Raw genomic sequence first — 14,176 nt, 5'->3', positions numbered from 1 at the left:
AATACACGGTCAGTTTCTCACAGGGAACGGCCGGATGCGAAGTTGAGTCATGGTTTATCTGGAAATGATTATTCCTTGAACGGTGTGCAGTATAGGCCTCTAATCGCGAAACGCAACATACTGTTAGTCATCTATACTTTGATAGCGCAACTAGTCAGTGGATGAGAGATTTGATTTTTCAAGCATTCATCACATGCCTCCGTGGGGGAAAATGTTTTATTTTCTTGATAAAAGACAGTCAACAGTGAAACGGTTAAGTGGAAAAGGTAGAAATATTCATGCTCTATGTTCTACATTCGTTTGTTTTTCATATTATTCCACTACTTTCAAAAAAATTTAGATCCGGCTGGTAGGAGCACTAGTTTGAGGTTGGAAAACCAGAATATGTGAGGTTAGTTTCATTGGAACTTTCGCCTGAGCGATTTTTGCACTTGAATAAAACACGTTTCGAAACATTCTCCGCTGCCTCTGAAAATACCATTGGGTAGATAAATGAATTCTCTACCATTGGATTTCATTCTATTGTATACAATATTTTACTTAAGCGGTGAAAATAAATATTTTGTTCCGAATGTTTTGAAACCATGAATGAGTATGACATTGCTCTCGTCAACCATCATCATGACGACAGCAGCACACCCCACCGGACGAATTGTCGTCTTGGGAGCGAATCATCCAGGGCTTCGACAAGACATATACTATCCCTCGCATTACCTGATAATGGAGAGGGCTTTGCAGGAATAATGGTGTTGAAAACGGATGATGTTGCAGTATGCAAAGTTGAATCGGTTGAATGAAGCGTAGTAGAGGCCTGAAAATTATCATCTCTTGAATGGCGTGCAGTATCATCAGAAGCTTCGGCATGACATATGCTGTGGTTAGCGTTACCTGACAAAGGAGGTTGGCTTTGGAGAAGCATGTTATGAGATGAATGCGCTGGGATAAAAAGTAACTCGGGTCTGACACGCAAATTGCATTCCATGGACTTTTCAGCATGTATATGAATGTTCTGGAAGTTGTCTTGACTTGGATGAAGGGCAGTATCGTCGGTAGTTTCGACAAGACATATACTGTTTCTAGCATTACCTGGCCTAGTAGACAGCTCCTCGGGAAGTAAAACGTAGAGATTGGTCGAAGGTAAAGAGTTAACGAACTGAAATTTTTCATTTCTTGAATTGTGTGTAGCACCGTACGAAGTTTCGGCGAGATATATACTATTCTTCGCATTACCTGACGATAGGTAGTACAGGCATGATCGATGAGCTTGGAAGTGTGTGCTGTTCTAATGGACAAAATTGACTGCCTCCGGAAGGATTCAAATCGGGTGCAATTCGGATGACTGATCTCTGGTTTTTTGAATAATTAACAAATTCGCGGAAGTAGATGTTCTCCGGCCAAGTCTCTTTTGAAAGAGCAACATCTCTAAGTGTCTTGCTGACACCGACTTTGAAAGTAATGAAACTCAACGATGTGGGATCTTTAGTGGGCTTCGTGGCCGTGCGGTTAGTGGCGTCAGCCGTTTAGGCGTATTGTGAATGCCACGAAGTGTGGGTTCGATTCCCGCTCCAGTCGGTGAAAACTTTTCATCAAACGGAAAATTCATCACTGGGCTACTGGGTGTTTCGTGTTGTCCGTTGCCTAATGTTCGTGATTGTTCAGTCTGTGCAGCCTTTGGCTGAAGACGGTGTAAATTGTCTTTTTTTAAATTGTCTTTTTTTTATCTTTAGGAACGAGACGAACCACCTTTGGTTGCCCATCTATTCCAAGGTCCAAGCAATCCTTCACGAGAGTTGAAATTTCTTAATCAGTTGTGCTAGGATCGAATGCTGATAAGTAAATCCAAACCAATTCTTCAGGTGGTGAAATAGTTTTAACAAACTCTGATGCAGCTTTCAAAGCTAGAAATTTAGGCAACTTAGCTGCAACTGGACCTTCAGCACGAATACGTTTTGGAGTATTGGGAACGGTATTCAAACCCGAAAACCTTTTCCAAGGCGAGTTGACGGTTGGAGTTATTGGTTTCGAGTCCACTTTAGCAGAAAGAGCTTTAACGCTATCCCTCAATCCAGCGATTTCATCTTTCAGCGATTTTAGCGATGATTCATCAGGAGCATTGTCACAGCGCGATGACATCCTTCGAAAGTGATCGTTGGAAAACATATCAGCACAGTCATCATACATCCAAAAGATATTGCGCGCGTTAGCTCCTAATACAACTCGGATATCGTATTCCATTCTAACGCAGATCATATGGAATGAATTTCCGCAGTATCCGCGACAGATGATTCGATCCGAATCATTAACAACTTTTGAGCAGGTTGTACATGCCATGCTGGAATGTTTAAAATTCACAGTCGAGAACGGGAAAGCGCCTACGGTTATGCAACGTATGAAGAGTTGCACACAACAAATAATTTATTTTTTTGTCGAAAGATGTCGCTTCACGAAAAAAAAATGTGCGTGGGGTTGTGGAAGAACAATGGTTTTTAGTCACTTCACCACACAAAATTTCACGCTATCAAATATGAACTTTTGGGATTGATACAGTTTGAAACTTTAAAAGCACAGTTTGACGATTCAGTTGGAGATCCAATCGATGAACGACAAATGATTATCACAGGTAAATGTCACACAATAAACACAATCGTAAATTTACTAGAAAAACAATCACTAAAGTAAACAACCAGTGTTGCTAGATAAAACTTTGCAGCCACCTTCAAGAGCATTATTTTTCCAGCGTCATTCAAAATTTGAATGAAATACTCAATGAACGGGTGCATTATATCTCCACATCCCAGAAGCAATTCACAGATATTTCCTACATGGAGGGACAACTGTGATGCGCAAGTTAATTCGTGTTTTGTTCGCGTTAAAACGAAAAGTTAATGTTTATACAACAATCAAACCCATTCTCCATCACTACACTTCCATATTTTTCCAAGAACTGTTCATTTAGGACCATCATTGATGTTTACCACCTCTTACTTTCATTCTCGTCTTCCGTTCGACATGTGACAACTAAGACTTGCATCTTTGGAGATAGCTCGTTTTCAAGAGCAATTAATCAAACGGTTAACAGAGGAAATGGCATCCCAATTGGACAACCTGTCACCAGCAGCTAGCGCCGTCATGGTGGCACAACCCTCGCTACACGACTACGAGTGGACCTTCTCCCGGAGTTTCTTCTATTCGTTGACGATTCTGAGCACCATCGGTAAGTTTTCCCCAGTTATTTGTAAATCGATACGTTGTTTGCGGATCTTTATATGCTACAGCAACGATAACAATGTAGTGACCGGTCAAATGTGCAGAACGAAAAACCTGTTGGAGAGGTTCGGAAAGCAGCTCACAGAAAACTATTCAATGGGAATTATTGTGCAGGGTCGGTTTTATGCTTACTGAGAGAAATAATGTTATTTATGATTCAGAAGGCAATTGAAGGACCCAAATGCAAGCTAGTGTAAGTGACCTTTTGGTCGGTTTTGAATTAAGTATACTAAGAAATTCTACTCTTTTCCATACTGGCTGTTTATTTTGAGTGAAAAATTGCTGAAAAAACTTCAAAGCCGTTTTTCTTAAATGGCTTTCAACTTCCTCAATTTTTACAATTTTTATAGCAAATTTTATTTTTATTTTTGATTTTTAGAATGTAAATTTTAATCTAGGAAAAAAATAGAAGCGATTCCTCTTCTAAATTGTTGGTTATTTGAACAGACGATGCACATGGTTAATTGAAATAAATTACAGATCTTGTTGCGACTAGGTCACAGGTCCTTGGCGTAACTATGGAGACGGCCCTGGACATTTGTTCTATTGTGTCTGGAAGAAACGACGAACAAAAGCGTGCAGAAGAAAGTGTGTAAGGAGATTCCAATCTTACTTTTCCTTGTTACTTAACTCTTCTCACTATCCCGGTGGACAAGTCGGGAACAAAATGCAAAAGTTTTCTGAGCAAATGTAGAGAAGTTTTCAATAAATTAAAAGATTTCAAAACAGCAGAAAATAGTTCACGTGAATGCTAAAATATATACGTACATACATATGGCATAACTGGTGTTGTAGCTGGGGCAGAGAAAAAAAATTCAGAAAGACGACCAACTTTCCTGCAAACAACAGAATCAGTTAAAAGTTTTCGCTGCGAAGGAGTTAGAAACTGGATTCACCATTGGGAGGAAATTTATTGTTTGTCTGATTTTCCTGCTGTCAGTCGTATTATCCAATGAGTCAAGAAACAGTTTCCGTTATTGTTCATTAGGAATATGTTAGTCGCTGAAAGAGAGTGCTACATATATTGTTCCTAGATGTTTTTGGATGAAGAAAATGGAGATAAGTGCTGTGGAATGAAGTTGTCTTTATTTAAAACTACAAATGAACTTTAACACTTCACTTTTTGCAAAAAAATAACATACTAAAATCACTAAGGTGAGCAAATACCTTTAAACTCTAATATGTGTTGCTTATCTTGACAGATAGGCCTATTTCGTCTGCGACTTACAGACTTCTTCAGTGTCGAGTGCTCGACTCTGAAGAAGTCTGTAAGTCGCAGACGAAATAGGCCTATCTGTCAAGATAAGCAACACATATTAGAGTTTAAAGGTATTTGCTCACCTTAGTGATTTTAGTATTTTATTTTTTTTGCAAAAAGTGAAGTGTTAAAGTTCATTTGTAGTTTTAAACATACTCTAATAATCCCTCCCAAAGTTTAATATAAAAAAGTGTAGTGTCTTTATTTAGTTAGTTAAAAAATGAATAAAATCAATAGCTTGGTTTGCTTCTATTACATGTTAAGAATGATTGGAAAATTTTGTTACTATTTTTGAATTGAAAAACACTTTTAATTTTACATTTATTTTTCAGTACCGTTATACGGGATAGCATTGATCAGTTTTTGGCTATTTATCTTTTGAAAATGCAAATTTTTGTATGTTTTGTATTTTTTAAACAAGGACTGGCAATCATCGCTTATATCCATGGGCGTAGTCAGAGGGGGGGTAGGGGGAGGTCCGTTGACACTCGCCCCCCCCCCCTGGCCAACGGTAAAAAAATCTAAATCAACAGATTTGCTAGGGAAAGAGCTCCAATTTCTGACCCACTCATAAGTTTTAGACCTACTTTGAATGAAAATCCGAAAATTGGCGCAGATTTCCTATGGGTCGGAAATTAGTGCTTTCCCCTACAGAGGAAAATAAGTTTTTGTTTGAATTTTTAAAACTAGTCCTCTGTGTTTATGTTTATGTAAAATTGCGTCATGATGAATTTTTTGAATAATTTCAAAGCCCAAGTCCAACTAAAAATCATTATTCTGCCGCAGATCTTACTGAGCATCATTTGAAAGTCTAATCAACATTCCACAGTGGATCTTGCGAAGTATCTGAGAAAAACCTGATGTAGAACTGAAAATTAATGCTTTAGTAATTATGTTTTTCAGAATCACTTCAAGATTTTTTTTTCTTTTGTTCCTTCGAAATACTTCCCTGTGAGAACTCCTCCAAGAATCCTCTTTAATTTTTTTTCGGAAATTCCATTTTGCTTCTGGAAATAACTTAGAACATCTGAGATTAAGGTCTTAGACAGAGATTGCTAAAAAAATTACTCCAAAGATTTTTCTAATAATTTGCATTCAGTAGTTTTAAAATATTATCCTAGCAATTCCTACAGAAATGAGGATTGCAAAATTTATCAGGCTTTTTCAGGCATTTTCCTAATATATTTTCCGGTTCAGTCTTTCTCGGAATATTCTAGCAGGTTTCACATAAGATATATCTTATAGTTCCTGCAAGAATTTCTCTGTGATTCCATAAGAGATTATCAAAAAGATAAATTTATTTATTTCCTTACATTTTTTTAATTTTTTTTAAGTTGCTCAAAATTTTATAAAGAGATTTCCGAAATTTGTTGATTTCCGGGAGTTACAATAATCTAGCCAGAAGTACCTTAAGTTTTATATTTTAACTTCTTCATGGTATTGTAATAATCTATCTATATTAATAAAAATGGAGTGGTATTTGTATGTCACGAAAGCGCTTGAGAACGGATTATTGGATTGCCATAAGTTTTTCACTGTTGTACTCGACAAGAGATGCGATGTGTTCGAGTGTTGATGTGTCATTTTGCATGAGAGATTTTATGAGGTTTTACAACAGCCTACTTGATGGCAAGACGAAGTTTGCCGGGTCCACTAGTGTTTACATAAAACATCTCGCAAAAGTTTCTTCAGTAATTAATATAACATTGTTTTCTCAGAATTCATCCAAATATTGAAACAGGAATCCTCCCAAAGATGCACTAGAAAATAGTACAGAGATGTTAGGACCTCATCCAATGCTTCCTTCGGGGTTATTTTTATAATTTTAATTTATCTATGAATATCTCAGTGCCAATTAATCTGCATAATCCAGAGGAAATTTCTCAAGCAATCACTTCTTGGTTTCTATATTTTTGCTAGGATTATTCTTAGAAATATTCGGAGGACTTCTTGAACTAATTTCTAGAGTATTTTTAGAAGAAATCCAAGAGTAATTATTCATTTTTGGAGTATTTGTTGGAATAAATTCTGAAAGAATTTCTGAAAAAAATATTCGGAGAATATTTACAGTTTTTCTTTAGGACATCCCTGAAAAAAATATTGTGGATAAATCCACAGATGTGTTTCATAAAAACTTATTAATAAAATTTTTCCAAAGATATCGATCGAAGAATCATTGATATAATTCTGGAACATGTATGGCAGATTGCCAGAAAAAAAATACTAGGAGCAATGTCTAAAGAAACATCTTAACATCTCTATGATATCTCAAGTCACAAAAATAATTAGAATTTAGAAGAAAATCTTAAAATAATTTTAAATTGATTCCTGAAATAAACATTGTCAGCAGAGCTGGGAATGGTAATAGTAGTAGGCTTGAGTTTTTGCGAAAATCACGTGGCTCTTCTAATACAGTAGTTCAAAATTGTGAATCTCATCAAGTAGCATATGTTGGGTACATGAATTTTATAAATCAGTAGTGTCACTGAAGGCTGTAAATGCGGGAAATGCTTAGCAACGGGTGTTTTGCTATTTTCAAGGCATTTTGCCTACAGCAGCGATACGCGTGAGTTTCACTGGCTTCGTTGACTGTGATTTGCTACGCTTGCCTACTGTAGTGTGAATTTCAGTACTTTTCCCAACTCTGATTGTCAGTATTGGTGAAACAATCCCTAGTAGAATTCTGAATGTAACTCCTAAAGTAATTCAAGGAACTTCTAGAAAATTACTTAGCAAAATCCATGAAAAAATACTAAAGCCATCTTTGGTGTAAAGGGGCCTTCCTTAGCCAAGTGGTTAGAGTCCACGGCTATAAAGCAAAGCCATGCTGAAGGTGTCTGGGTTCGATTCCCGGTCGGTCCAGGATCTTTTCGTAATGGAAATTTCCTTGACTTCCCTACGGCATAGTGTATAATCGTACCTGCCACACAATATACGAATGCGAAAATGGCAACTTTGGCAAAGAAAGCTCTCAGTAAATAACTGTGGAAGTGCTCATAAGAACACTAAGCTGAGAAGCATGCTCTGTCCCAGTGAGGACGTAAATGCTAACAAGAAGAAGATCTTTGGTGTAGTGTACAGAGGAATCTTTTCAACAAATAGGATAAAATTGATTATTTTTTAAGTTTTTTCATTTGATAGAGCAACTAATCGACGTATAACAACATCACACCCTGAAGAAATCTACAGGAATCCCGAGACATTTTCTTGAAAAATTTCTGACGGATTCCTTTGAGATGGTGTGCATTTATTGCGTTACATTTTCTTTTCGAGTTATTTAAAAATGTAAACCACCTTGAACCGTGACATACGCCTTAAAGTTGGCGCAAGAAATTGCGCATTCTTCATAATAATTCGTGAGTTTTGCATCATTGAAAATACTTATGAAAATTTTGACAATGTTCGTTTTCATCGTTTCGGCGATGCCACATTTCCCCTTTTTAATAGCTTTTGCAGAACTCGTGTGAGACATGAATCTTTAGTAGTGTCATCCAAAATCATGAAAATCATTGTTTTGAATAGTTGAAAAATTTACGCAAGAGTCAAACTTAATTCCCATACCATCCATGCTTTGAAAATATTCCATAGATAAATGTTGATTCGAGTATGTTACTGGTAAGCACATTCCGAACAAAGTTATCTCGTTCACCGTAAAACAGGTTTTCTTTGATAATGCGGGTGATTTTGGTGGTGCGGACCCACAACTTACTAAACGAAATAATCTAATTTCTGTTAATCAGTTAAGCAAAACGAATGCAGAAGTAAAGAGTATTAGTACGATATTTAATTTCTGAGCCACTTTCGAACACCTGAGGCTTTATATTCGATTATGAAGATTGATAATATAGCATGTTTGAAATGCTTACAATCTGTTTAACGATCACTATTTGATGAAGTTTTACGAAATTCGATCAATTTTCATAACATTTTACGATGCAGCATTATAAAAGACGATGAGTAATTTCTAGTGAATCAAAACTAGCAGTCAAAAACATTCTTCGGGCCAAGTTATTAGTTAAAGAGAAATCAATCATTGCAGTTACGCCCTTATGATACTGAACACAAGAAATATATTGGACATTGTTCAATTTCCCGCACTTTTAAATGTAATAGAGGGATCAAGTTTCATTGTAATGTTTTAGGAGAGTGTTTATGTTAATTTGAAACAACTATCAATATATATGTTGTTTTCATTTAACTTTCTTGCATTCCTAGGTTACATTTGTCAAACATGTCAGAAAAAAAATGGATTATTCCAATTAAAAATCTTTTTATATCGCAAATCTATCATGAAGCCTACTTTCCTGCACTGAATTAAACGCAACGCATTTTCACTACGCTATTATTTTAAGTAGCGTAATGAATCATTACACAACTATATTCAGATCTTTCGAAACAATGTTGAATGCATATTGATGTGATTTCTGATACCGCCAAGAGATCTTCTACGAAATTAAAAAAAATGTTGTGTGGAATCGATTTTAACAGCACTCGTCATAATTATCCAACTCGGCAAACCGATTTTTTGTTTGAGGCCAGTAAAACTAGCTCTGATGGATTGAATTACGAAATTATTCATTCGATTGCGATTTCTTCATGCTGTTCGGAATTTGAATCAAAGTGTTCGGGATATGAGACAGAATTAAAACAGTGTTCGGCATTTGAAACAAAATAGTGTTTCATGCTTAAGCGTGAAACTAATAGTAAAATGTAATAAATCATCATTTTTTTACCACATTCAATGGAAGAAATTCAATATTTCAATAGTTTCAGCCGTTTTATGCCTATCATATGCATTTGAAGTTTATGGTGCGTTCGGAATATTCGTCAAAACGGTATTTGTTGTTACTGTGGTTCGTTTTGTCTGTGCAGGAATTTCTAAAAATTCTAAAAGCTCGCTATGCGTTATTTTCACTGAGATAAAAACACATTGCATACCCTTAGTTTGTATCAACAGGGATAACGTATTGTTAAGGATACATCAGATTTTTCAAGTTTTAAGGCAAAGCCATTGCCTTCGAAGGAAGTCGCTCGTCAAAGGCCTTTTCCACGGTGGTATTAAAGCCAAACGCCAGTTTCGTCTTGTTTTCTGCATGAGTCTTTGAAAAATGATATCAATTATTCATACTCGAAATCTGATGTTCATTTGCGGTATGCCTACACACATATATGTTTTTGGAGTCGAATTGTTTTACATGTATAATTTAAGCGAAGCGTGTAATCCGTTCAACAATTCAATAATGAAACAAATTGATGTTTAAACCCTACGTTGAATTTTTATGTTTTAAAGTTTCCAGGTTTCTGAATTTTTGGCTGCTGAGTAAACTCATCGCTTCAATCATGATTTACTTCAAGTGACCCATTCTTCTGGAAAAAAAAACTAATTATATTATACATATTCTATTAAAAAACAAAACAAATCGCCATCAATTAAAGACTGATATGTCGCATGATATGATTTGTTTTGATTGAATTTATGCCTCTGGTTAATATTGCAGGGATCGGTTCTAGGAAATTTATAATTGACTGCATTCGTTTTGATGGAGTTCATAGAATGGAAATGAATATGTACTAACAGTTCATTATTCAATATTATCATCTGTAATTTTATTTGATTCAAATAAAATAGTGATGGAATTGTTTCAACAGACCTTCGAACATACTCAATGCTGCTCCGTATGTCATCTGACTTAACCATCATGATGAAACTTGAATAATGTTAAGGAGTTTAGCCAGATTTCATCAATATCAGCTGAAAATTGAAGAAAATGGAGCCAAAAGATCGGAGTGTGGAAAAATACGTGAGGTATGCAAAGGCTAAAACTTATCAATTCATGCATTTTTCTAAACGTGCTCTGTTTTCAAGAGATCTCCCCAGAGGGATTAACGATAATCACCGGAATGATTGCAACAAAATCGTAACACCCGTGTCATGTGTCGTCTGTCACATTTGATACCTCTAGATTGATTTCTAGTATCACGTAGCACACTTGAAAATCTCGAAGCATTGAATCCTCCCGAGCATTCACGGGATGTGGAAAATGTCACTTCAAATCATAACAATTTCATACCAGGAAAAAGGGTCCTGCTCGGACCTGGGTTGATGGCTAAACTCACGCGGTGCAGCTTTTTTTTTCGAGCACGTCCGGCCGAGCATATTTGACGAAATAGCATTTGCTTGTTATTTGTGACCTCTGCGAGCGTTTTGATATGGGGGAGATCCAATAAGGCAACCCTTTACGGTATAATAAATTTTGGATGTGGCCAATATGGATTCTGCTTTCTTCAGATGAGTGTTCACATATGCGGTAGGGTGTGTCGACTATGCCAACATTTGATAAGGCAGAAATAGTCAACATTCGGTTAGCAGAAACGGTATGTCAAGACAACTCTTCTCCTGAATGGATTATCGAGTTATGGAACACAAAATCAGTGCAACTGCGGTTTAAGGATTGATGGTTCCGTAGGCTTAGCTTAGCTTAGCTTAGACTGACTACACATATCAATGGTTGCTATTCCGTGATTGACCGAAGTCAGTGAAAATGCACAAAGAATCAACTAGAAGTTCGGCTGGGATTGGCCATAATCTTCTTCAGTGTGCATAATTCAGTGCCTCTATTTATACATGGTCAATAACGGCGCCGGCCACGTCCTTTCAGTCAGGTGGGATTGGAGGAAGGAATGTTAGTGTGTAACCTTTGCTATTTGGATACCGTGTTTACCTCTGCATCTCCACAAAGGTTACTGGGAGGGATGTTTGTTAATGGGAAGGATCGTTGGGTCACAGGATTCACTTTGATAAGCGATTAGACCATGATAAATAATTTGACACCCTGGCCACGATCACAGGGTTTGACGGTGCCAAAGTAGAAGGTGCACCATAATAATACCCGTCTGTGAAACATATCACCTTCCCAATACTTTGGCACACCTCTAACGGTTCATGATTTATCATGAAACGGCTGCATTCAGGCGGAGGATCTGTTAATATGTTTCGGCATATTATCAGGTCCTCTTCGAACGGAGGGACCGCCAGGGCTCATTAGTTACTTATAAACCAGTGCTGGTTGTTGATGGTTCAGTTCGTTTACCACGAGCTGTAGCATCCTTTGTACTAATCAGTAATGGTTGTTAAGTTTCGAAGCTAACGTGTGATCAATCGTTTTATAATGCAACATAAGAATGGGTGTTTGGTGGAACTGCGTGTAACACTTGTTGTTATTAAAATTAGTGATTGTGTTGGTGCTAATAGTGTGCTTATAATAAAATCTATGGTGATGAGAATTTGAAAATGAAAGTGGAAGTGATTCTGATAGTTTTGTTAGAAATATAATAATGATGATGTATAATGATGTGAACTCTACTAATTTAATAAAGGCCATAATACATTTTGCAATCTTTCTCTGAATATAAACATTATTGCCTAGTTCTTCAAACATGCATGATAAAAGTGTTAATAATGACAGCGAGTGCAGAAGAATGGATCGAAGTGATTTGGTTTTACTGTAACTTTGTTGAAAGTGCTAAATTGTAGTTTGAATAATAATGACTCTACATCAACAAAAATAATGAAACATTTAAATTGAATATCTTTTAATTGCTTAGTAATGCTAACAGATGGTAAATACTAATAACAATGAATTTATATGAAAATGGTGTGATGTGAAAAGTGATATAATGGAAAGTATATCTGAAGTGTATTACGAAAGTTGATGAGAGATAATCGGTGTTAAACGTGATAGTGTCGAAAATAAAAGTGACGATAGTGAGTGATGAAATGAAATGGGGAATGAGGACCTTTTAATAAAACTATTTCGTTCTTCATTTCAACCACTCTAGTAGCATTTCATGTCTTATCATAGTTTGATAGTAGTCTAAAGTACTAGACTGCAAAATTACGGTAAGGGCTGATTGCTGCTAGGGTACACAGTGACCATTTGAGCAACATTGCTTAGGAACGTCTGTGTGATGAACGCAATAGAGGCTTATAAAAGCAAATGCTGGGAAGGAGCTTAGGGCAGATTAAGAGTGCCAGTACTACCCCTATCGCTACCGACAAAAAAAAAAAAAAAAAAAAAAAGATAAATAATTTGACACTAGCAAAGGATCAAACACTACTAACCTGCTTCGCGATCCGCGCCACTAATAAATCATGCCACGCGAGCGACGCGCAACACGCTCACATCACCCGCCCCCGCAGGATCAAGTGACGCGAGCAAAGGATCAAACACTACTAACCTGCTTCGCGATCCGCGCCACTAATAAATCATGCCACGCGAGCGACGCGCAACACGATTGATCCTGCTCACATCACCCGCCCCGAGCAAATGACGCGAGCAAAGGATCAAACACTACTAACCTGCTTCGCGATCCGCGCCACTAATAAATCACGCCACGCGAGCGACGCGCAACACGATTGATCCTGCTCACATCACCCGCCCCCGCAGGATCAAGTGACGCGAGCAAAGGATCAAACACTACTCTCAAGGATTGATGGTTCCGTAGGGAGCCGAAAATCGACTTATACTAGGTTTTTCTAACTCGATATCAAGACATGGAATATCGAGTTATGAAATTTGACTATTAAAAGAAAAGGTTTTGAAAGTTTTTGTTCAACAAAAAAGAGTTATTGTTATCGCAGCAGATCACTGGCGTTGCATATATTGCGCAAAATTATATTAAAGTGCTAGTAATGAAGTGTTTCGCTATATTTACGCGACTAATTTGCAGTGACAACGACGTGATATTACGATTTATTTGTTGATGTGAAGACGTGAAACTGTTCTAAATTTAATTTGGCATATTACGTGATAATAATTTGAAGACGTTGTACTGCCGTGAATCGCAAGTCAGTCCCATCTGCATTTTCGTCAAAATTGAGTTGAGCTCAGTTTTCAACATATCTTCCAAAGCTCATTCAGCTGCACTAATGGGATTATATTATTTGTTCAGAAAAATTAGGAAAAAACAGCAAGTCAAATTGTCCCATAATGAAAAGTAACCGCATGTCAGTCCTACTACAGATTTCCGCACCGTGTAACACAAAAATGAACCGTGTTTCGATCATCTTTATATTTTTCTTGGAAAGATATCGCAGTAAAAAGCAAGTTGTGAATGTTTCATTAAGATTGGAAAATGTTCCAATCCTCTGGAATTTTTTGAATATTCGTATGGAAAACGAGTTTGGAAACTTTACAGCCCATTTTCTCAATGCCTACTTTTTACAGATGGGACTGACTTGCAATTCACGGCAGTGTATATATGTAATAAAAGTCAGATGGAGCCAATTAAAGTTGAATCTCGACATTTTTCGGGCAAACAATGAACAAAACAAAAAACAAATAAGTTCTACTTCCGTGGCAAGAAACTCAGTGGCTTCAGCACCACTTCCGATAATCGAGAGACTTGAAACTTGAAACACGCCTCTCTTCAGACTTTTCCTCAGGGAACCCATGAATGGCCTTCACAAATTTACTTTACTTATTACCTCCGACGAACCTTGTCTTGTCTCGCAAAATTTAGGTACCTGCAATTTACCAGAAACCTGTATTGAACATAAAACAGTGGGCTACGTAGCCTTGTGATTAATGTCACCAGGCATTCAGGCGCGTCGTGCTGAGTAGTGTGGGTTCGATTCCCGCCTCAGGCCGA

The 14,176-nt window shown here is 37.0% G+C and overlaps 1 protein-coding gene across 2 annotated transcripts in view; it reads left to right on the top strand.

The window, feature by feature from the left end:
* Nucleotides 1-14,176, top strand: part of LOC5575382 (TWiK family of potassium channels protein 7) — a 505,115-nt gene that overhangs the window by 292,167 nt on the left and 198,772 nt on the right. For both annotated transcript variants that reach the window (XM_021848514.1, XM_021848513.1), the window contains one exon: nt 3,024-3,214. In XM_021848514.1, coding sequence (XP_021704206.1) covers nt 3,024-3,214 — 191 coding nt within the window. The remainder of the gene's footprint in view (nt 1-3,023; nt 3,215-14,176) is intronic.

Source organism: Aedes aegypti, chromosome 3, assembly GCF_002204515.2.
Source record: "Aedes aegypti strain LVP_AGWG chromosome 3, AaegL5.0 Primary Assembly, whole genome shotgun sequence".
Classification (NCBI taxonomy): Eukaryota; Metazoa; Arthropoda; class Insecta; order Diptera; family Culicidae; genus Aedes; species Aedes aegypti.
The sequence above is the reverse complement of the archived record's forward strand: the minus strand, read 5'-3'. Positions and strand labels throughout refer to the sequence as shown.